At 43.9% G+C, this 25,844-nt stretch overlaps 1 protein-coding gene across 1 annotated transcript; it reads left to right on the forward strand.

Annotated features, from left to right (window-relative positions):
* Window positions 1-5,071: 5,071 nt before the first annotated feature.
* On the forward strand, window positions 5,072-25,122 carry LOC138637742 (uncharacterized). The gene is made up of 3 exons (XM_069726654.1): window positions 5,072-5,143; window positions 5,248-5,338; window positions 23,788-25,122. The coding sequence occupies exons 1-3, from the start codon at window positions 5,072-5,074 to the stop codon at window positions 25,053-25,055; spliced, it is 1,431 nt and encodes a 476-aa protein (XP_069582755.1). The 3' UTR covers window positions 25,056-25,122.
* The last annotated feature ends 722 nt before the right edge of the window (window positions 25,123-25,844 follow it).

A 25,844-nucleotide genomic window follows, 5' to 3' on the forward strand; every position in this document is an offset into this window, starting at 1 on the left:
GTATGTGGGCTCTGGTGTTCAATGGTCTTCCTGTCTTTGGAAAACTTATTATTTCATCATTAGGCCAACCTCCTCCGTTAATATTTATGGGAAATTGAGAAAGTAAAAATTATGGACATCTTAATAATTTCAAGATGGTGGTTGAGATTAGGGAACCCGACAAGTTTTCTCACGGACAACGCATATTCTGCTTGGAAAATAACTAAATTTTACCAAAACGGGGCATGTGTTTTAATGCATTTGAGGTCACGTTGGCAACCATGAGCGCAAGCCTCCCTCCCAAACCCCCCCCCCCTCCTGACAGCGTGCATCCCCACATACTAGTACTTGCCTCGCCTTGCCTCCGCACGCAACTCAGCAAACATTTGTGGCGTTTTATAGCGGAGGTCAGCCCATTTTTTACGCAGCTGAAGCTGACTGCGGCAGACGCCAAACCTCCTCTCCATCATTCTTGTTATGTGGCCAAGCACTTCTCGCTTGTGGATGTGTGGGTGGGCAGGGCGGCTCTCTAGACCCTCGTAATCCATGGCATCCATATGATGAATAAAAAAAAGCAGTTCTGGCTGCCCCAGAGGAGCAGAACGCATTCTCGCCGCCATTTTAGCTGGAATGACCCTGAACAGCAACGCCCAGAGGAGGAGCAGCGCACCGCCGTCCTGCCGCGCGATTGGCATCGCAACAGCGTTGCCGTTTATGAACAGCGTCACATTTGTGACGACTGAGCGTTACGAAAGGAACGCGCATAGTAAATGCCGTTCGAAGGATCGTTATATAACGCCGGAGCGGCACGTAATGTACGCTCGTGGTCTATGACGGCGTGATGACGTTACAGCGTTCCTGCGTGCCTGCCCTAGCTTGTTTTTGTCCCCTGACATCGTGATAATGGCTGCCAGTCGCCGTGGTCCACCTATGGGCATCCCAGAGCTCAAGTTCCTTATTGGAACAATGGATAGGATGCAGTATGAAACCACAGGGATGGTGCTGCACCGCAACCAGCACAAGGAGGAAGTTGTCCGTGTGGTGTCTGAGGGCCTCAGGAAGCGGTTTGGGATAACTCGGAGCAAGGCCCAGATTGTGAAAAAATGGGGCGATCTCAAGTCCAAAAGCCCTGAGCGCCTGCAGGAGCTTCGCCAGGAGATTCGCAGAGGTCAGTACGCAGGTAGCCAAAAGTATGTGGCACAGCTATGGGACAGTTTGAACGTTGCAGAGCCACTATGTGCCACAGCCTAGGGAACAGTTTGAACGTTGCAGAGCCACTATGTGGCACAGCTATGGGACAGTTTGAACGGTGAAGAGCCACTATGTGCCACAGCCTAGGGAACAGTTTGAACGTTGCAGAGCCACTATGTGCCACAGCCTAGGGAACAGTTTGAACGTTGCAGAGCCACTATGTGGCACAGCTATGGGACAGTTTGAACGGTGAAGAGCCACTATGTGCCACAGCCTAGGGAACAGTTTGAACGTTGCAGAGCCACTATGTGGCACAGCTATGGGGCAGTTTGAACGGTGAAGAGCACTATGTGGCACAGCTTTCTGCTGACCGAACTTTTTTTTTTACTTCACAGAGGACAAGAGACAGCGCCGCCGCCACAAGGCATCCCACACGGCCTCTTCTGTCCCAGTGCCCTCCGGGTCAACAACAGATCCTAGTAGGTTAACACAATAATGTGATGAGGATTTGGTGGCAGGTCCCCTCGATCCCCCCCCCCCACCTGCAGTCACTGTTGCCATTTATGTTAAAAAAATTTGATTTTTTTTCCTTCACAGAGGACAAGAGACAGCGCCGCCGCCACAAGGCATCCCACACGGCCTCTTCTGTCCCAGTGCCCTCCGGGTCAACAACAGATCCTAGTAGGTTAACACAATAATGTGATGAGGATTTGGTGGCAGGTCCCCTCGATCCCCCCCCCCACCTGCAGTCACTGTTGCCATTTATGTTAAAAAAATTTGATTTTTTTTCCTTCACAGAGGACAAGAGACAGCGCCGCCGCCACAAGGCATCCCACATGGCCTCTTCTGTCCCAGTGCCCTCCGGGTCAACAACAGATCCTAGTAGGTTAACTCAATAATGTGATGAGGATTTGGTGGCAGGTCCCCTCGATCCCCCCCCCCACCTGCAGTCACTGTTGCCATTTATGTTTAAAAAATTTGATTTTTTTCCCTTCACAGAGGCAAAGACACAGCGCCGCCGTCGTCTGTACCAGGCCTTTGAAACGGACTCAGATCCAGAGTTGCCCTCCGTGCCTCCAGATCCTAGTATGTTCCCACAATAATGTGATTTTGATTTGGTTGCAGGTCCCCTCTTCCAACTACCCCCCCCCACCCCCGCAGTCACAGTTGCCATATCTGAAGACCAAACTTTATTTTTAGCCCCTTATAAGGCCCCTTTTGTGACTGCACCCTTGGCGACCATGATCGCTATCTCTCTATTTGTATGGCATGTATCCTATTTTTTCCATACACTGAAAAGTTTAATTTTTGTTTATTGTATCTCGAAAGTCTATACTTGTCAATATCCCTCGAAAGAGGCACAGTTTATGTTTAATAGCAGCTAATGATTATTACTCTCCAATAGGGGAATGCTGGGAAGTGGAATAGGGGCCATTTTCAAATGCCACTTTATTGAGAATTTAAATATTTTTATGTGTACCAACCTTTGAGCTCACCTCCCCTCTCATGTAACTCTCAGGGTGAAGAAACTTGCTTTCTGAGTTACACACAGAGGAGAACATCCCAGTGAAATGTTATGCCTTACAAACTTACATTGACTCTTTCCAATGAGTGCAGGATACAATTAGGTGTTGCCTTGGTATCACACAGGCTCAGGGAACACTGATTTAGATGTAGATATGAGGAAGCAGACAAAAAGTGTATTAAAAGCACAATCAGTAACATAGACAATCAATAATAGGTCCCCAATAAACCCAGCAGCGCAGCCTGGAGGGTGATATAGTTTAGTGATGACATCATCAAATTAGGTTAGTCCAGGTTAGTATAGTTTGCATTTTATATGCAGATAATCAAATAAAGGGAGATAACAGGATTACAGCTAAAGCAGTTCTTAATCCCAATGACATGCATGAAAGGAGAAAACAGGTTAAATAACAACTTTAAAGAGACCTTATAACATGGAAAACTTTTCATTGTGTAGATTTCACAAATAAAACAGCACTAATGCAGACCCTAACAAGAGATTAGCTAAAATCAAACACTTATTGTATCTGCTATTATTGCTATTATTGAATCACTACCTGTACTCTGCTCCAACTGGGAAGCTAGTCTTTCCTACAAATGAACACTGCAGTTGCTATACCATTAATTATGGGGGAAAAAATGACATTTCTGAACTTTTAAGCATCATTTTACCTATACTTTAAAGCACTAAAATTAATTTATCACCTTGCGGGTCAAGATGAGAGGCCTTCTTTGAGATTGCTCTCACATGGTTTTAGAGTGCAGATGATTTTTAGATTTTCTTTTCATCTTCATACACATCTATATCTAAAACATTATGCTGGAGTAGAGTTCCTCTGTCCTATAGAATCAAATCAAATGCTTTAAAATTGAACCTAATTCTACCTTCCACTGTGGAAATTGGGTATACAGTAATTGGAATTGTCTGTGCCAGGGAAACAACACTCTCGTGTTCTATGTCGTAAGAGGTCACGACTGAGTGGAAATAAATAGAACTCTCTGAAGTTAATGTATTCCTTTATATTATTCATAAATAATTACTTTGTTTATTTCATTCTGCTCATGTATGTTTACAGAGCATATTCAGTTTTTCATAATATATATTGGCAGTGCATTACAGGAATATTAAGCAACAAGACAATTCTTTTTAAAATCAAACATTTGAATACAAAAAATTCATGAAACCATGCTGTACATTCTAATAACGATGTTTGACAGGTCTCAGTATCTTCTGATCTCTGCAGCATGATGTCAAGGTATGGACACTGTCACAAGGTATGGACACTGTCACTTACTGGTGAATACTTTATTACCTTTTTTCTTGGCTTCTGAAAAGGTAGTGCAAGATTAATAGCCATGAAAAAAAGCACAATTTTACGATAATCTTTGGCAGGGGCAGGCTAGGCTAGGGGGGCAGGGAGGCAAATGCCCACAGAACGCTCGCCCAGCAGCTGTAGAGGGCTGGATGGACACCTGCTGTGTGATTAACATGGCCTCACACAGCAAAGTACTCACAGTCGTGTCTGCTGTATTGTGATGCGGCCACCAGCAAACACGGCCGTGCGTCTAACAGGCTGTCTCGTAAAGGCCCCTTCACATTAAGCGACGCTGCAGCGATACCGACAACGATCCGGATCGCTGCAGCGTCGCTGTTTGGTCGCTGGAGAGCTGTCACACAGACAGCTCTCCAGCGACCAACGATGCTGGTAACCAGGGTAAACATCGGGTAACTAAGCGCAGGGCCGCGCTTAGTAACCCGATGTTTACCCTGGTTACCTTCCTAAAAGTAAAAAAAACAAACAGTACATACTTACCTAACGCTGTCTGTCCTCCAGCGCTGTGCTCTGCTCTCCTCCTGTACTGTCTGTGTGAGCACAGCGGCCGGAAAGCAGAGCGGTGACGTCACCGCTCTGCTTTCCGGCTGACCGACGCTCACAGCCAGTACAGGAGGAGTGCAGAGCACAGCGCTGGAGGACAGACAGCGTTAGGTAAGTATGTACTGTTTGTTTTTTTTACTTTTAGGATGGTAACCAGGGTAAACATCGGGTTACTAAGCGCGGCCCTGCGCTTAGTTACCCGATGTTTACCCTGGTTACCAGTGAAGACATCGCTGGATCGGTGTCACACACGCCGATCCAGCGATGTCCACGGGAGATCCAGCGACGAAACAAAGTTCTGGACTTTGTTCAGCGACCAACGATCTCCCAGCAGGGGCCTGATCGTTGGTCGCTGTCACACATAACGATTTCATTAACGATATCGTTGCTATGTCACAAAAAGCAACGATATCGTTAACAATATCGTTATGTGTGAAGGTACCTTAAGCCACAGACCGCGGCTTCTGAGACATCAGCGTACTCATGCAGTTGGCGCAATAATGTACTTGTATCATGCCGCTCTGCAGGCCAGAAGAGAAGCCAAAGGCTGTGGTGCCGGGAATCAGGATGAGGTGAGTATAAACTTAATTATTTCTAAAATGAACGGGCTGTGTGGCCATCATACTATGGCATGGTATTATGCAGAACGAGGTAGCTTTTTATTCTTATCTTGCAGCAAGTAGACCAAGTCATAAGTGCTGTCTATCTTATTATACACTGCTCAACAAAAATAAAGGGAACACTTAAACAGCAGAATATAACTCCAAGTAAATCAAGCTTCTGTGAACTCAAACTGTCCACTTAGGAAGCAACACTGTTGACAATCATTTTCACATGCTGTTGTGCAAATGGAATAGACAGCAGATGGAAGTTATTTGCAATTATCAAGACACACTCAATAAAGGAATGGTTCTGCAGGTAGGGACCACAGACCACATCTCAGTTCCAATGTTTTCTGGCTAATGCTTTGGTCACTTTTGAATGTTGGTTGTGCTTTCACACTTGTGGTAGCTTGAGACGACTTCTACAACTCACGCAAGTGGCTCAGGTAGTGCAGATCATCCAGTATGGCACATCAATGCGAGCTGTGGCAAGAAGGTTTGCTGTGTCTGTCAGCATAGTGTCCAGAGGCTGGAGGTGCTTACAGGAAACAGGCCAGTACACCAGGAGACGTGGAGGAGGCCGTAGGAGGTCAACAACCCAGCAGCAGGACCACTACCTCAGCCTTTGTGCAAGGAGGAACAGGAGGAGCACTGCCAGAGCCCTGCAAAATGACCAACAGCAGGCCACAAATGTGCATGTGTCTGCACAAACGGTTAGAAACCGACTCCATGAGGATGGTCGGAGTGCCCGACGTCCACAGATGGGGTTGACCTAACAGCCGAAAACCATGCATGACGCTTGAAAATTTGCCACAGAACACTAGGATTGGCAAATTCACCTCTGGTGCCCTGTGCTCTTCACAGATGAAAGCAGGTTCACACTGAGCACATGTGACAACATGACAAAGACTGGAGATGCTATGGAGAGCGATCTGCCTGCAATATCCTTCAGCATGACCGATTTGGCAGTGGGTTAGTAATGGTGTGTGGTGGCATTTGTTTGGAGGGCTGCACTGCTTGCCAGAGGTAGCCTGACTGCCATTAGGTACCAAAATGAGATCCTCAGACCCGTTATGAGACCATATACTGGTGCGGTTGGCCCTGGGTTCCTCCTAATGCATCACAATGCCAGACCTCATGTGGCTGGAGTGTGTCAGCAGTTCCTGCAAGATGAGGGCATTGAAGCTATTGACTGGCCCGCCTGTTCCCCAGACCTGAATCCGATTGAACACATCTAGGACATCATGTCTCGCATTATTCACTAATGTCACATTGCACCACAGACTCTCCAGGAGTTGGTGGATGCTTTAGTCCAGGTCTGGGAGGAAATCCCTCAGGAGATCATCCACCACCTCATCAGAAGCATGCATGCCCAGGCATTGTAGAGAGGTCATACAGGCACGTGGAGGCCACACACACTACTGAGCATCATTTCCTTGTCTTGAGGCATTTCCACAGAAGTTGGATTAGCCTGTAACTTCATTTTCCTCTTAGATTTTGAGCATCATTCCAACTCCAGACCTCTGCGGGATATTAGTTATAATTTACATTGATAATTTTTAGGTTTTATTGTTCTCATAGTTACATATAGTTACATAGTTATTAAGATTGAAGGAAGACTATAAGTCCATCTAGTTCAACCCATAGCCTAACCTAACATGCTCTAACATGTTGATCCAGAGGAAGGCAAAAAAAACCCATGTGGCAAAGAGTAAGCTCCACATTGGGGAAAAAAATTCCTTCCCGACTCCACATACGGCAATCAGACTAGTTCTCAACACATTCCACTAAGTAATGAATAAAGATTTACAACTGGAATATTTCATTCAGTGATATCTAAGATGTGGGATTTTAGTGTTCCCTTTATTTTTTTGAGCAGTGTATATTGAGTTGCCTGTCAGGGCAGTGGGGATACTCGGTACTGGGTCCAGTCGCAATTAGAGGGGTGGTCACGGTGGCAGCAACCCAGTCTGTGGCCCTGGGTGCCCAAGTAAAAGGGACGGTCTTTAAAGGGGTTGTGGAAATAATGAAAGTTCGTGACACCACCTGTGGTTTACGGTCAGAGGTATCCGACACTGCTTAATGAGATCCTCTGGGGGCGATGGTGCTGCAGCAAAGATGGTGTTGCTTCCCACAGGTGAAGCGGGGTCCACAGGGCTCTTGGTGTGCTTGGCAGGGATGGTGAATGCCGGCAAATAAATGGAGGACACATGCCGTCTTTATCTGGTTTACTGGTGTTTTGCAGCCACAGTCCAAAGTACCAGCAACAGGTGTAGATGGAGTCCAGGCAGCCTGAAGACAAGTGGAAATCACTTTGACAGGTCAGCTTGGGAGCCTTCCACTATGCGCTGGTCTGTAGTCCCTTGCTGCCTGTAGTTGTCTAACAAGGTCCTCTTTTTCCCCTGTCCAGGGACTGTACCTGCATGGTAGGCAACTTGAGCCGTCTCTTTGGGGTCTCTGTCTATGGTGACTCCGGGCTCTGATTGTTGCTGTACCTAAGGTATTATGTGGGCAAGTTCCTTTTAGCCTTTTAGTTTCCTGCCCTCCGGTTCGGCCATGGGACCTGTAGTTCCTCATGACCTCGGGCACCCGGTGCCCGGTTTCTGCACTCAGCTTAGAGAGGCCCAGTCGCAGCCTTTCTGTAGCTCCTAAGTCCTTCTGTACTCCTTCACTGTCTGCTACCAACTGTCAACTCACTAACTGCCAAGCAACTGACTCCTCTTCCCGACCAGAGAGAGCAGCTCCCCTGAAGTCGGGTGTAGAGCTCCCCTTCTGGCCTGGAGTCAGAATGTGTTGCATGAAAGGTTACCTGCCAAAGGGATTCCTCCTATCTCCAGGCATGGCTGTTGTGAATTCTGTTGTCGAACTCCCTCCTGTGGTCGTGAATGGTACTTCGGCGACTTCTGTCTATGGGCTCCCTCTGGTGGCTATGAGTGAAGCTGCTGCTTCTGAGGTTCCTTACAAAGGTGACGTGGTTTGTCCTTTGGTTGGCTGCTCTATTTAACTCCTCTCAGATCGTTACTCCATGCCAGCTGTCAATGTTTTTGCATTTGTTGAGTTCGCTCCTGGATCTCTCTGGTGACCTGCCTTCTCCTGCAGAAGCTAAGTTCCTGATAGTCATTATTTGTTCACTGTTTTCTTGTCCAGCTGGTTATCATGATTTTGTCTTGCTAGCTGGAAGCTCTGGGATGCAGAGTGGCTCCTCCGCACCATGAGTCAGTGCGGAGGTCTTTTTTGCACACTCTGCGTGGTCTTTTGTAGGTTTTTGTGCTGATCGCAAAGTTACCTTTCCTATCCTCTGTCTATTTAGTAAGTCTGGCCTCCCTTTGCTGAATCCTGTTTCATTTCTGCGTTTGTGACTTTCATCTTTACTCACAGTCAATATATTTGGGGGGCTTCCTTTACCTTTGGGGAATTTCTCTGAGGCAAGGTAGGCTTTATTTTCCATCTCTAGGGCTAGATAGCTCTTAGGCTGTGACGAGGCGCCTAGGTCTGGTCAGGAGCGCTCCATGGCTATTTCTAGTGTGTGTGATAGGATTAGGGCTTGCGGTCAGCAGAGTTCCCACATCCCAGAGCTCGTCCTGTACGAGGTTTAACTATCAGGTCATTCCGGGTGCTCCTAACCACCAGGTCATAACAGTACAGCTGGCCCAAAGTATTAATGCATCTCAATAGAGGGATAAGAGAACTTCTGAGACCATTTTTTTTTCTTTGCACTGTGTTTTGTCTTTCTTTTCCCCTAGACCTTTGGGTGGTTCAGGACACAGGTGTAGATATGGACATTCGAGGTCTGTCCTCTTGTGTGGATCTTCTCACTGCAAGGGTACAAAACATTCAAGATTTTGTGGTTCAGAATCCTATGTTAGAGCCTAGAATTCCTATTTCTGACTTATTTTCTGGGGATAGATCTAGGTTTTTGAATTTCAAAAATAATTGTAAACTGTTTCTAGCTTTGAAACCCCGCTCCTCTGGTGACCCCGCTCAACAAGTAAAAATCATTATTTCTTTGTTGTGTGGTGACCCTCAAGACTGGGCATTTTCCCTTGTGCCAGGAGATCCTGCATTGCTTGATGTTAATGCATTTTTTCTGGCACTTTGATTGCTTTATGTTGAACCAAATTCAGTGGATCAGGCAGAGAAAATCTTGCTAGCTTTGTGTCAGGGTCAGGATGAAGCGGAGGTGTACTGTCAGAAGTTTAGAAAGTGGTCTGTGCTTACTCAGTGGAATGAATGTGCCCTGGCGGCAATTTTCAGAAAGGGTCTTTCTGAAGCCCTTAAGGATGTCATGGTGGGATTTCCCACGCCTGCTGGTCTGAATGAGTCTATGTCTTTAGCCATTCAGATCGATCGGCACATGCGTGAGCGCAAAGCTGTGCACTGTTATGATAAGGTAATTCAGTACCACAATGGACATAGAGGTCAGAGCACATACAGTGACCTGACAATAACCCAAAAACATAGAACGAGCTCTGAGACGTGGGAACTCTGCTGACCGCAATCCCTAATCCTCTACAACCACACTAGAGGCAGCCGTGGATTGCGCCTAACGCTCCCTATGCAACTCGGCACAGCCTGAGAAACTAGCTAGCCTGAAAGTAGAAAATAAGCCTACCTTGCCTCAGAGAAATACCCCAAAGGAAAAGTCAGCCCCCACATATAATGACTGTGAGTTAAGATGAAAAGACAAACGTAGAGATGAAATAGATTTAGCAAAGTGAGGCCCGACTTTCTGAACAGAACGAGGATAGGAAAGGTAACTTTGCGGTCAACACAAAACCCTACAAAAAACCACGCAAAGGGGGCAAAAAGACCCTCCGTACCGAACTAACGGCACGGAGGTACACCCTCTGCGTCCCAGAGCTTCCAGCAAGCAATAAAAAACAAATAGACAAGCTGGACAGAAAAAACAGCAAACAAAATAGCAAAGCAGAACTTAGCTATGCAGAGCAGCAGGCCACAGGAACGATCCAGGAGGAAACAGGTCCAATACTAGAACATTGACTGGAGGCCAGGATCAAAGCACTAGGTGGAGTTAAATAGAGCAGCACCTAACGACTTCACCACATCACCTGAGGAAGGAAACTCAGAAGCCGCAGTACCACTTTCCTCCACCAACGGAAGCTCACAGAGAGAATCAGCCGAAGTACCACTTGTGACCACAGGAGGGAGCTCTGCCACAGAATTCACAACAGTGCACCATCTGGTGGTGTTCTCTGAGCATAGGCCTAAGCCTGTGCAGTGTGATAGGACTTTGACCAGAGCTGAACGGCAAGAACACAGACGTCGGAATGGGCTGTGTTTTTACTGTGGTGAATCCACTCATGCTATCTCCGATTGTCCTAAGCGCACTAAGCGGTTCGCTAGGTCTGTCACCATTGGTACGGTACAGTCTAAATTTCTTTTGTCCGTTACTCTGATTTGCTCTCTGTCGTCCTATTCTGTAATGGCATTTGTGGATTCAGGCGCTGCCCTGAATTTGATGGACTTGGAGTTTGCCAGGCGCTGTGGTTTTTTTTGGAGCCCTTGCAGTATCCTATTCCATTGAGAGGAATTGTTATAATAAATGAAATGTGGATTACATCTGCGCTGCTGCGACAAATAATAGATCCAGATATACTGTTAGGGTGTTCGGGTGGTTTATTGAACGCGTTTCGAACATCCTAACAGTATATCTGGATCTATTATTTGTCGCAGCAGCGCAGATGTAATCCACATTTCATTTATTATAACGGTTCTGAGAGGTCGCAACGCCGACCTGTGGATCTGCAGCAGCTGACAACTACACGCTTGTACTGTGTACTACCAGGTGAGCAGTTATCTCACAAATGATTAAGAACAATCCTGGGGATAAGACCCTATTTGCGCTTTTTTTGTCTCCTATCTTTCAATACTATTGAGAGGAATTGATGCTACGCCTTTGGCCAAGAATAAGCCTCAGTACTGGACTCAATTGACCATGTGCATGGCTCCTGCACATCAGGAGGATATTCTCTTTTTGGTGTTGCATAATCTGCATGATGTGGTCGTTTTGGGGTTGCCATGGCTACAGGTCCATAATCCAGTGTTGGATTGGAAATCTATGTCTGTGTCCAGCTGGGGTTGTCAGGGGGTACATGGTGATGTTCCATTGCTGTCAATTTCACCTTCCACTCCTTCTGAAGTCCCTGAGTTTTTATCAGATTACTGGGATGTATTTGAAGAGCCCAAATCCGGTGCCCTACCTCCTCATAGGGATTGCGATTGTGCTATTAATTTGATTCCTGGTAGTAAGTTTCCTAAGGGCCGTCTGTTTAATTTATCTGTGCCAGAGCACGCCGCTATGCGGAGTTATATAAAGGAATCCTTGGAGAAGGGTCATATTCGTCCGTCTTCGTCACCATTGGGAGCAGGGTTCTTTTTTGTGGCCAAGAAGGATGGTTCTTTGAGACTTTGTATTGATTACCGCCTTCTTAATAAGATCACAGTCAAATTTCAGTGTCCTTTGCCGCTGCTGTCGGATTTATTTGCTCTGATTAAGGGGGCTAGTTGGTTCACCAAGATAGATCTTCGTGGTGCGTGTAATCTTGTGCGAATTAAACAGGGTGATGAATGGAAAACGGCATTTAATACGCCCGAGGGCCATTTTGAGTACCTGGTTTTGCCATTCGGGCTTTTTAATGCTCCATCTGTGTTTCAGTCCTTTATGCATGACATCTTCCGAGAGTACCTGGATAGATTCATGATTGTATATTTGGATGACATTTTGGTCTTTTCGGATGATTGGGAGTCTCATGTGAAGCAGGTCAGAATGGTGTTCGAGGTCCTTCGTGCAAATTCCTTGTTTGTGAAGGGGTCAAAGTGTCTCTTTGGAGTTCAGAAGGTTTCATTTTTGGGTTTCATTTTTTCCCCTTCTACTATCGAGATGGACCCTGTTAAAGTTCAGGCCATTTACGATTGGACTCAGCCGACATCTGTGAAGAGCTTGCAGAAGTTCCTGGGCTTTGCTAATTTTTATCGTCGCTTCATCGCTAATTTTTCCAGTATTGCTAAACCATTGACTGATTTGACCAAGAAAGGTGCTGATGTGGTCAATTGGTCCTCTGAGGCTGTAGAGGCTTTTCAGGAGTTGAAGTGACGTTTTGCTTCTGCCCCTGTGTTGTGCCAGCCAGATGTTTCGCTCCCTTTTCAGGTTGAGGTTGATGCTTCTGAAATTGGAGCAGGGGCTGTTTTGTCGCAAAGAAGTTCTGATGGCTCGGTGATGAAACCCTGTGCCTTCTTTTCTAGAAAATTCTCACCTGCTGAACGCAATTATGATGTGGGCAATCGGGAGTTGTTGGCCATGAAGTGGACATTCGAGGAGTGGCGACATTGGCTTGAAGGAGCTAAACATCGCGTGGTGGTCTTGACGGATCACAAGAATTTAACTTATCTTGAGTCTGCCAAACGGTTGAATCCTAGACAGGCTCGATGATCGCTCTTTTTCTCCCGTTTTGATTTTGTGGTTTCATACCTTCCGGGATCTAAGAATGTGAAGGCTGACGCCCTGTCAAGGAGTTTTGTGCCTGACTCTCCGGGTGTTCCGGAGCCGGCAGGTATTCTTAAAGAAGGGGTAATTTTGTCTGCCATTTCCCCTGATTTGCGGCGTGTGTTGCAAAAGTTTCAGGCTGATAGACCTGACCGTTGTCCTACAGAGAAACTGTTTGTCCCTGATAGATGGACTAGTAGAGTTATCTCTGAGATTCATTGTTCAGGGTTGGCTAGTCATCCTGGAATCTTTGGTACCAGAGATTTGGTGGCTAGATCCTTTTGGTGGCCTTCTTTGTCACGGGATGTGTATTCTTTTGTGCAGTCCTGTGGGACTTGTGCTCGGGCTAAGCCCTGCTGTCAGGGGGTTGCTTTTGCCCTTGCCGATCCCGAAGAGGCCCTGGACGCATATTTCCATGGATTTTATTTCAGATCTCCCTGTTTCTCAAAGGATGTCGGTCATTTGGGTGGTTTGTGATCGCTTCTCTAAGATGGTCCATTTGGTACCCTTATCTAAATTGCCTTCCTCCTCTGATTTGGTGCCATTGTTTTTCCAGCATGTGGTTCATTTGCATGGCATTCCAGAGAACATCGTCTCGGACAGAGGTTCCCAGTTTGTTTTGAGGTTTTGGCGGTCCTTTTGCGCTAAGATGGGCATTGATTTGTCTTTTTCTTCGGCTTTCCATCCTCAGACTAATGGCCAAACCGAACGAACTAATCAGACTTTGGAGACATATCTGAGATGCTTTGTTTCTGCTGATCAGGATGATTGGGTGTCCTTCTTGCCTTTGGCTGAGTTCGCCCTCAATAATCGGGCCAGCTCGGCTACTTTAGTTTCTCCTTTTTTCTGCAATTCTGGTTTCCATCCTCGTTTCTCTTCAGGGCAGGTTGAGCCTTCGGACTGTCCTGGTGTGGATGCGGTGGTGGACAGGTTGCAGCAGATTTGGACTCATGTGGTGGACAAGTTGACATTGTCCCAGGAGAAGGCTCAACGTTTCGCTAACCACCGGTGTTGTGTTGGTCCCCGACTTCGTGTTGGGGATTTGGTTTGGTTGTCATCTCGTCACGTTCCTATGAAGGTTTCCTCTCCGAAGTTTAAGCCTCGTTTCATTGGGCCTTATAAGATTTCTGAAGTTCTTAATCCTGTGTCATTTCGTTTGGACCTTCCAGCTTCTTTTGCCATCCATAATGTGATCCATAGGTCGTTGTTGCGGAGATACGTGGCGCCTATGGTTCCCTCCGTTGATCCCCCTGCCCCGGTGTTAGTTGAGGGGGAGTTGGAGTATGTGGTGGAGAAGATTTTGGATTCTCGTGTTTCGAGACGGAAACTTCAGTACCTGGTCAAGTGGAAGGGTTATGGTCAGGAAGATAATTCCTGGGTTTTTGCCTCTGATGTTTATGCTGCCGATCTTGTTCGTGCCTTTCATCTGGCTCATCCTGATCAGCCTGGGGGCTCTGGTGAGGGTTCGGTGACCCCTCCTCAAGGGGGGTACTGTTGTGAATTCTGTTGTCGAACTCCCTCCTGTGGTCGTGAATGGTACTTCGGTGACTTCTGTCTATGGGCTCCCTCTGGTGGCTATGAGTGAAGCTGCTGCTTCTGAGGTTCCTTACACAGGTGACGTGGTTTGTCCTTTGGTTGGCTGCTCTATTTAACTCCTGTCAGATCGTTACTCCATGCCAGCTGTCAACGTTTTTGCATTTGTTCAGTTCGCTCCTGGATCTCTCTGGTGACCTGCCTTCTCCTGCAGAAGCTAAGTTCCTGATAGTAATTATTTGTTCACTGTTTTCTTGTCCAGCTGGTTATCATGATTTTGTCTTGCTAGCTGGAAGCTCTGGGATGTAGAGTGGCCCCTCCGCACCGTGAGTCGGTGCGGAGGTCTTTTTTGCACACTCTGCGTGGTCTTTTGTAGGTTTTTGTGCTGATCGCAAAGTTACCTTTCCTATCCTCTGTCTATTTAGTAAGTCTGGCCTCCCTTTGCTGAATCCTGGTTCATTTCTGCGTTTGTGACTTTCATCTTTACTCACAGTCAATATATGTGGGGGGCTTCCTTTACCTTTGGGGAATTTCTCTGAGGCAAGGTAGGCTTTATTTTCCATCTCTAGGGCTAGATAGCTCTTAGGCTGTGACGAGGCACCTAGGTCTGGTCAGGATCGCTCCACGGCTATTTCTAGTGTGTGTGATAGGATTAGTGCTTGCGGTCAGCAGAGTTCCCACATCCCAGAGCTCGTCCTGTACGAGGTTTAACTATCAGGTAATTCCGGGTGCTCCTAACCACCAGGTCATAACACATGGCATTACCCTCCCCGAGAGGAAGGCAATACCACCGTGGTACCATTACTCCTGGGGTGCCACTTTATCAACTGACTTTTTATACTCTTAGAATACAATAGAGTCACTCAGATTTACCTGGCTATTTCTTATTGGTTAATATGTATTTGCGTAATTATCTTATTGGAATGTTAGTGATCGTAGAAAAGATACTTGAGGTGATGATGCTGTCTTGATTCTTGAACTGTTTCCCCCGATTATGCATGCTTATCTAACCCACAGGTGTTCCTAACACAAGTCGTGTAGAAATCCAAGGTCAGTCTCATTCTATCTCTATCACAGAACCAGGTGTTTGATATGTACAAATCTACAAACATTCTTGTCCCTGTTGTGAGAACATCTCTTGGAAATAGATTTTGCTATAACTTCAATGCTTGATTTTCTTAACAATATAGATATATAGAACTGTATAAATAATAATCAAAACAAGGTATAAAATATAAACTATAACAATTTTTACATCCTAAAAAATATTTTAGGCAGTTGAAAAATAATTTCAGCATTGTATTAGAGGTTTCATTATCATTTATTTTCCCATTTGTTGAACTGATGTATTTACTTTACTGATGAAGATACTATAGATTGACAAGGATAATGTTCCTTGTGCCATGAATGTATTTGTGTAGTGCTCAAAATAGCAGCTCTGGCATATTTCACATGCTATGCAGCCACATTTCTGATGTTCTAAATGACTCACTTTCTGTAGTATTTTTATTTCCATATACAATGCACACTTTACTTTCCTATTGTGTAAAACGATTTACCAGCTCTAGGATGTAGACAACAGCTTCTTGAATCAGTAATAGCATCTAAATGGATTTATGTGAACAAAGCATTTAGAATGCACCCCACTGTACAAAATAACATAAAATTCCAAAGGAAATAATTCAAATGTTTTCCAGCAGCAAGAATTCAGGCTTGCTCCATACTAAGGCAAATAAGGAAAAAAAAGATTACACCATAAAATTATATATAAAAAAAGGATTTACAGGTAAAAAAAAGCCAGATGTAATTTTATTTAACAATATGAAAAATGCAAGAAAAGTAAAACTTTTCATGTTAAAAAAGTGGACAGTAAATGCCTAGTCAGTCTACTTAAACTCTTCTTCTCAAAATTAAGTATTTTATATATTGATATATGAGGTCCATATGACCCCTCCTCCCCTTTGTCAAATATGTGCCTTGTATTTTTATATTCCTCAAGTTCCTTCAATGTATGAGTACAAATTGTGTGCTTACTAAAAAATAGATTCTACTGAAAGTTTCCAATTATGAAACTTAAGAGACCTTTCAATAATACTTGCTTTGAACATGCCAGTGTTAATGAAGGGGCATGGTGATGTAGCATGTGACTAAATAAAGAGGTGCAAGCCACTTAAAGAATGATGCGAATCTGACAAGTGCGAGGTTCCTCTGCCAGAAACATAGTTTAGTCAGAGTTTGGAGTACTCTTCTAGCAAAATGTATGCTACTGGAGAGGTGAAACTTTTGTTGAATCAGTTGGGCTTAGTCATGTCCTCTTTCAGATCAGCTCTATTCTTTTTGTCAAAGCACAAAGTTTTTGCCAAGATTTTTGAAAATTGTTGTAAAATGATGCATTTTTGCCATGATCACATCAAGAAAAAGCAATGGGGCTGCAATTTATAAACATAGATTTAGGCTGTGTTCATGTGATGTGCTCCTGCCTTTTTTTCCCTGTGATTTTCACAAAATTAACCCCTACACCACCTTGGGTTTTTCCATTTTGAGGTTTTATTTTTTGCTCCCCTTCTTCCTAGAGCCATAACTTTTTTCTTATGTTTCTGTCAATATGGCCATGTGGGGGCTTGTTTTTTGTTGGACAAGTTGTCAGCTCTGACAAAGAACTCCATGTGCATATGACCTGCATTGCTGCTATGTTGTCCTTTTAATGATTTTTATTTTTTGCACCTTCTCCTATCTACTAATCTTTTGACAAAAAATTCTGGAAGCTGGATCAACCGCTTTTTTGGTCTATATGTACTTTTGAATGACTCCATTGTTTTTACCATACAGTGTACTGTAAAATGGGAAAAAAATAAAAGTGTGGTGACATTTCAAAAAAAGTGCAATTCTACAATATTTTTTTTCATGTTCACAAACTGCTAAAACTGACTTGCCATTATGATACTCCAGGTCATTACAAGTTCATAGATACCAAACATGTATAGGTTCTTTTGTATTTACGTAGTGAAGAAAAATCCAAAGTTTGTAAAAAAAAACAAAAGTCACCATTTTCAAAGACTGATGAATTCAGCTGGCATGTGCCAGAAAAGTTGCAGGCTCATTGCCGAAGCCCGCATCTAACTGGGAGGCGACCTTGGATGTGCATATACATCCAAGGTCATAAAATCATAGCAATACAATTCTTTGCCCTTTATACAAGTTTACAGTATTAATATAAAACATTTTTTTTTTTTGCTGATAAATCTAATATAATTATAATATATGTGTGCTTCCAACATATTTACAGTGAGCTAATCCTTACCTTCCTTTATCTCTCGTCTCTCTCCTTGTTTTCTTTGTATAGTCCCACAAGCTCGCTGCCTTGGGGAAATCCTTGACGCTGATCTCTCCTTCAAACCACATATCCAAGCCATTTCCACTTCCTGCCGACTTCAACTCAAAAATATTTCACGAATCCCACGAATCTGTACATTCCTCAACCAAGAATCTGCAAAAACCCTAGTCCATGCCCTCATCATCTCTCGCCTTGACTACTGCAACCTCCTGCTCTGTGGCCTCCCCTCTAACACTCTCGCACCCCTCCAATCTATTCTAAACTCTGCTGCCCGACTAATCCACCTGTCCCCCGCTATTCCCCGGCCTCTACAATCTGTCAATCCCTTCACTGGCTCCCCATTGCCCAGAGACTCCACTACAAAACCCTAACCATGACGTACAAAGCCATCCACAACCTGTCTCCTCCATACATCTGTGACCTCGTCTCCCGGTACTTACCTACCCGCAACCTCCGATCCTCACAAGATCTCCTTCTCTACTCCCCTCTTATCTCCTCTTCTCCGCAATCGTATACAAGATATCTATCACGTATCACCACTACTCTGGAACCCCCTACCACAACACATCAGACTCTCGCCTACCATAGAAACCTTCAAAAAGAGCCTGAAAACCTACCTCTTCCGACAAGCCTACAACCTGCAGTAACCACCGATCGACCAAACCGCTGCATGACCAGCTCTATCCTCACCTACTACATTTTCACCCATCCCTTGTAGATTGTGAGCCTTCGTGGGCAGGGTCCTCACTCCTCCTGTACCAGTTATGACTTGTATTGTATAAGATTATTGTACTTGTTTTTATTATATATACCCCTCCTCACATGTAAAGCGCCATGGAATAAATGGCGCTATAACAATAAATAATAACTTCATATACTAATTCATTGATAAACTCTACTATATAGAAAGTGAGCAGCTCATTGGTACGTTACCTTTTGATGAAGTTTGGAAGCAATTGCATTATTTTTAAGTGACATAAATATTTCAAATGAAAACAAAATCTTGTAAAACTTTTTAAATTGTACCTCAAAAATACAGGAATATAACACTATTGCTTAGATTTACCAAAATCCTAAGTATGGAGATTTTATGGGAATTAGTAAAGTTGTGACAAAACTGGAGCTCCATAAATAAATGTATAAGTTTACATGAAGTATGCACTATTTAGGTATCCATATGTCTTCAGAGATTAATCTATATTGCATTATTAAAAATAGCTCCTATGCAGTAAACATGAATCATAGTTAACCAAAGAACTAGGACACGACAACTACCATTTCTAGGTACAAAATATAAATAGTTGTCTCAGAAGATTTAACATAGTCATTAATCTTAAATGTTGTGAATCTCATTAATTATGTCAAAGTTATATTCTACCTTTTTGCCAAAACCTATTTTTATTCATTTTAAACTAACATAGGAAAAGCCTCATTCGTGCAGAACATATGACCCACGAAACGTAAGATAAACTAAGTTTATTTCACACCTAACTGAGGTTTTGAGAAAGTTTGGTGAAAGTGGACAACTCCTAAAAGGTTGTTACTGCTGTCGGAAGGTGGGCTATAGTAACTAACTCTAGCTGACTCCTTACCTGCCTTGGACAATAGCAACTGTGGTACCAAGTGTTTATACCAGTGTTTCCCAAACTCCAGTCCTCACGGCCCCCCACCGGTCATGTTTTCAGAATTGACATAGTGTTGCACAGGTGAGAGATTTTTTGATGCCTTGATAAATCCACCACTTGTGCACTACTAAGGAAATCCTGAAAATATAACTTGTTTGGGGCCATGAGAACTGCAGTTTGGGAAACACTAGTTTAATCAAATGAATGGGTTATCATAGGGTGTGGATGGGTTATCAGAGCACCCAGAGCTCAATGAAGGAATCTTGGCCTGTCATATGTATACTTCTTGCCCTGCATAGAACAAATCCAACACAACTCTGTGGACAAAAAAGGTTAACGTCTCAGAATATGGTGTCTCAAGCCAAATTTCCATTTCTAAAGTTTTGGCTCTAGAAAAGCAGGGATGAAAGAACAAGAGCAAAAAAATACAGAAGCAGTAAGGGTAATAATTGTAATAAATGTACAGTACGTCTTTTTGAAGAAATTTGCTTTTAATTTTTTCAGTAGATATAGCACAATTAAATCCACTTTGATTTAATGTTTTAAACAAAAAATGTTTTACTCTAAAAAAATTCTGATAGTTTAAAAAAAATGGAAAGTAACTAAAATTGCTTACAAGATTACGAAATATGACTTTTAGGAAGTTAAATATTTTTTTTAGCATAAGCCACATCCAAGAAATTCTTAGAAAACTCTCCCTCGATGTGTCCTTGCCTTGCCCATTTTTAAGCTGTCTGATTACATGCAGTAGGTGGTTAAACATAGACATTCTAACATAGAGGATGCCAAGTCAGAGATAAACCCTGCTATTACAGAGGCTGAAAGCACACCTATTGCTGATAATACCTTATTGTTATCTTAATCCCTTTTGTATTTTCTACACAGGTAGATTTTTATGTTTTTCACCCTTTTCTTTCCAAGCACATCACTTTAGCAAAAATCAATGACCGGAGCACACATTTTATTCCTCTGACATCTACATTTACATGTACTGCTCCAGACTTTTATTTAGGTGTCATTATATTGTTGTCCTTGGTCTTTTTTACTTGCTATAGACAGTTGTAAAAGGAAAAAAATACATAGAAAGACATGAATCAAGTTTAAGCTATTCTCGATCAATGTGCTCTAAGCGCCTTTTACTTATCTATAATTATTTCCTCAGGATCTATAGGATTTATACTGGCTTAGAAGACAAAAGAAATCAGTCATAAACCAAAATGCTTGCTGAGCACACCGCCTATCCACAATATCATAAAGACAATTAGATTTGTCAAGATAGGAATCTGCACTGTCTTTGTGCTGGCTGATCTGCTTTTATCCGTGATCTGTGATCTTTTAAATGATCATATGATGAACTGAACCACACACTTTTAATGGGTTTTTATAATTAGATCAGCACTTGGCACATTTATGGACATTTTGTGGAATGGTAAAGTGGTGTTTCTAAGATTATTATTGATTAGATGAGGAACAATGGATGAATATGAAATAAAAATAAAATCTTGACTTTACATAATAATGCAAAAATAAAAAGCTTATAAATGGGCAACAGTTTCAATTACTTTTAATAAATGCTATTAGGACTGCATTAATAATGCGTGTTTTATGTAATTTCAAGTTCTTTTTTTGAAGCATATGCATGCAGATAAAGTCTATAAAAAATGTTTATAAATTGCCACAATTTCTCCCCTGAGTTTGACATAACTATTCATTCCTAGTACTAAGGAGAAGAGAGACAGAAGAGAACCCCTGTGCAGGAGCAATGTATGGGCTTTTTGAAGCCAAATAGCTCATCATAAGTCAGAATTCCACCTGCTTGGGTGGTGAGTGTAGGCCTTCTTACCTTTTGGGCCCCTAAGCGGTTGCACAGTTGTGTCTGACCCTGCTACTACTGCTGCTACTACCACCTAAAGTTCTACTATTACTTTATGTCTGCATGGGCTTGCTCACATAGCGTATAACATAGTCGAGTTCTATTCAATGTTTTATCGGATAGCACCCGTACCAATGTTATACTATGGGGCAGTGTCAAGTAGCGTTTTTTTCTCATGCCGATTTAGCATGAGAAAAAAAAGTTAATGGACCCTGTGCCACCTATGCACATCTTTGGGTGAATTTGGGTCTTTGCAAGTCTTTGGGTGAACATCAGACTGCACTTGGCTGTGCAGTCTGATTTACCTGAACACAGACTATGGAGAAGATGGATAAAGTAAGGTCTCTGTCTTCTCTGCTCTTGTGCTCTGATTCTCTTATGCAAGAGAATCTAGTCATAGTAAACTGACACTTGGCTCAAAATTCTGTTAGCGTTTGAGCCGAGTGTCAGTGTCATACTCAGCCCGATTCGCTCTCATGAGAGAATCTATGGCCATCTGACCTCAACCTATAAGACATTGTCGAATAAATTATTCAATAATACTTATTTTTTTAAAGAGCCAAATCAACTTCTAAGGTACTTTAAATAGCTTAAAGGGCCACTGTCACCCCCCTCCAGCCATTATAAACTAAAAGAGCCACCTTGTGCAGCAGTAATGCTGCATTCTAACAAGGTGGCTCTTTTAGTTTTTGGTTCATGTATTCCCAAAAGAAAGCGTTTTGAAGCAAATAAAAATACCTGTCTTTATCCAGTGAGGCAGGTCCTCACTCCCCAGCTTGAACAGCTACTCTGCCATCACTCAAATCTTCAGGGGCTTTCGGCGCCGCCCCCTCCGCGCTGTTTTCGCTTCAAAACCGGCGCCTGCGCTGTGTACTACTGTGTTGTGCAGGCGCAGTAAGCTCTGGCCGTCTGATGTCCCAGCCAGGCTTGCAGACTGCGCCTGTGCGGGCAGTGCGGCCACCCACCTTGGGAATCCCAGCCTTGCAGTGTGTTATGCATTATGCACAGTGTGGGGCTAGGATTCCTGGGCATGCGCACTGCGTGTGTCAGCCTGTCACCCAGGTCCCCTGCCTTACAGCGTCTGTATATTCAGCTGATCGTGCCTCCTCCTAGCAATCACCGGGAAAGAATTGCCTCCCTGGATAAAGACAGGTATTTTGGATAAGTTTAAAAATGCTTTATTTTGGGAATACATGAACCAAAAACTAAAAGAGCCACCTTGTTAGAATGCAGCATTACCACTGCACAAGGTGGCTCTTTTAGTTTATAACGGCTGGAGGGGGGTGGCAGTGGCCCTTTAACATGTAGGCAACAGAGAAAAATTGTTTGCATGATACATTTGAAAGAACTAAGCATTTATAGTACAAGTTATCAAATAGAAATGAAGCAACAGGTCAGGGAATTGAGAAAAGAGTTCAAGAGATGTCAGATGTTGGAATATTGGCTATGGGACGCTTTCACTGGCACTATACATTTGTCAGAAGGAAAACATCTGAAAAAAGGTTGATGATAAGAATAGTCATATAAGGATAGTAAAAAAATGTATGTGTGCAGTGGCAATGTAGGAGATAGGCGCACACACATAATAAAAAATAAAATCAAACATAGAAAGTGAGAAGTGCAAGAGGAAGCTATAAGGTTTAAATGAGGAAATAAAATATATTTACTGGCCATATAATCATAAAAGAAAAATATATATTTATTTGCATCCACCAAAAAGGTGGTATTGTAATCTATCCAGAATATTATATATGTATGTACTCACATTTTGATAGCCTCCTTATGAAGGAATGATATAGGAAATGTTTTTGAGTTGAAGGTGGGAAGAGGTGTGAAAAGTGAAGATGTTATACTTAACACCTCCTGGATATCCAACATATATTTAAGACATGTGTTTGCGGCTGGTGTATTGAATGTGTTTAGATAACATCTACCTCTTACAGTAGTGACTAGCACTAGCTCCAATCACTGCTATTAATCCCTTAAGGCCCCGTCACACATAGCGAGATCGCTAGCGAGATCGCTGCTGAGTCACAAGTTTTGTGATGCAACAGCGATCTCGCTAGCGATCTCGCTATGTGTGACACGTAGCAGCGATCAGGCCCCTGCTGTGAGATCGCTGGTTGTGTCGGAATGGCCTGGGCCATTTTTTGATCGTTGAGGTCCCGCTGGGGAACACACATCGCTTTGTTTGACACCTAACCAATGACCTCATTGACGACTCAGACACCGACATATAGGCGTGCATTTGCGTTGCCTTTTCCGCGCCCATTCTGTTCCGATTGGTGGTCACTACTGCGTTCTGATTGGTTTGCGGCCATGCTATGAGGCGACACATAATAGCCCTTCCGTCCTTTGTTCCTGAGCGCGTGGTGGATTGCAGAACGTTCTAGAGTTCTCCGGCCTGCGACTCCTCTTCCATTTCGATAATCTGTTCTGCAAGGATTCTTCTGACAACTATACATTGTGTATGGTAGGTATTGTTTGGGGTCGCAAGTGCGTTTTCATTTTCCCCTAAATTTTTGTATAGGGCAACTAAAAATAATTTCCTGCTATCATTGCTGTGGAGGGATGGAGTGAGGGCTTGTCTGCTATCTGTGTACATATACTTTTACACGGGCTGATATTTTAGGGGGTCTTGTACTTGCAAACCCATACAGCATGTTTTCTGTCATGCATGGTAACGGAATTGATTTTTTTTTTTTATTTATTAACTTTATCTTTTTTTTCTTTTATGTGTTTCAGTGTGCAGCATTATGAACAATGCGCAGTGTGCTGTTGTGTTTGCTGCATTGATGGTTGAGGAAGCTCGGCGGCAAGATGAGGCCCGGATGCAAGAGAGGCGTTCTAAACGAAAGCGTCGCATGTGGACCAGAGAATGGCTGCAGAAGAGGTCTGATTTGTCCCACATGCAACTTGTAAGAGAGCTTCAGGAGAAGAATCCTCATGATTTCCGCAACTATCTGCGGATGTCTGAGGAAACCTTCCAACATTTACTGGAAAGAATTACTCCACTGATTCAACGGAAGGATACAGTGATGCGTGCTGCCATCCCGGCCGATGAAAGATTGGCAGTCACGCTGCGATTCCTGGCCACCGGGCGCTCGCTGCAAGACTTGCATTTTTCTTCAGCCATTTCAAGGACCCTGCTCAGCGTTCTAATTCCAGAGACATGTGATGCGATTTTCCACAGTCTACGTAGCTACATGCAGTTTCCCAACACGGAGGAGGAATGGAAAAAGATTGCCTCCGATTTTGAACAGCTTTGGCAGTTCCCAAACTGTGGTGGGGCTTTGGACGGGAAACATGTCCGGATCACTCAACCACCGAACAGCGGATCCTACTTCTTTAATTACAAGGGCTATTTCAGCATCATCCTGATGGCCCTTGTTAACGCGAATTATGAATTTATAAATGTAGATGTTGGCATGAATGGAAGGGTTTCCGATGGTGGCGTTTTAGAGCACACACTCTTTGGAGAGTGTTTGAACAACTGTGAACTTCACTTGCCTCCCAACTCTGAGACTAGAGGCAACCTTAATTTTGTTTTTGTCGGTGATGAGGCCTTCCCGCTTCATCCCAATCTTATCAAACCGTTCCCCCAAAAAAGTCTACCAGAGGAAAGAAGAATTTTCAATTACCGTTTGTCAAGGGCACGTCGGGTTGTAGAAAATGCCTTCGGTATCATGGCCAATCGCTTCAGAGTTTTCCACACGCCTATTAACATGAAGCTTGAATCGATAGACTCTGTTGTTTTGGCTTGTTGTGTGCTTCACAACTTCCTTCGCCGTCGCGATGCTTTGGCGTATAGTCCTCCTGGATTCATGGACTCTGTGGGCCTAGTAAATGGGGAAGTGCAGCTCGGTGAATGGTGCGCAAATGATCCCGCAATTGCAGGCCTTCAACCATTGTTACCTGGCAGAAACACCCACGATGCGAAGACCTGCCGAGACAACTACTGCCAATATTTTAACGGTCCTGGTGCTGTTACTTGGCAGCATCAGAACTTATAGTGGGCTACTACTGACATTTATACACTGTTTTAGTTATTGCACTGATTTGTCTAATAAACTGTTTGTTTTACTTTGAAAAAGCTTTGTTTCTCATTCTTTCTGCAGTAAGGGCCCGTATATACATACATGTATTCCTATGTATACTGATACATCCATATACATCAACATTGAAATCTACACAGATACCTACATATACACATACATACTCACAGACATACAAATATAAATACCTAGCTAAACATTAATACATATCCATACATGAAACCACCAACACTCCAGTCTTCCAGTGCAACCGGAGACCCTGTATTGAGAATGCGTCACATTCAGAACGCAGTAGCGTCTTCGGTGTGACCTGGAGATTACAATACAGGCCGCTTCCTTCGCGAACGCAGTAGCGTCCTCTAATAACCGCGGTGACGTTGATGCGTTGTGGGCGTGGTTAACGGCGCTGATGCGTTGTGGGCGGGTTAAAGGACAGTGCTGCGGCCTTGCTTTTCACTAGTGGCGGCAAAATGGCGGCCAGGCGTCGTGCAACGCCTTGGGGTGACGCAGAAGTGCGTTACCTAATAACTGAATTAGATGCCCGTGATTATGGGTGTCATAATCACCAAGAGCATCCCGTCCTCCATAAGCAGGCTGTGCTGCGGAGGATCAGTCGGGGCCTAGCCCAGAGATTTGGGGTGCAGCGCTCCAGTACCCAGATCCGGAAGAAGCTGGCGGATCTGCAGTACAGGTCCAGTGAGCGCCTAGCCAGCATCCGGTTACAGAGCCTTCCACATCGTGGTGAGT

This window comes from Ranitomeya imitator, chromosome 5, assembly GCF_032444005.1.
Source record: "Ranitomeya imitator isolate aRanImi1 chromosome 5, aRanImi1.pri, whole genome shotgun sequence".
NCBI lineage: Eukaryota > Metazoa > Chordata > Amphibia > Anura > Dendrobatidae > Ranitomeya > Ranitomeya imitator.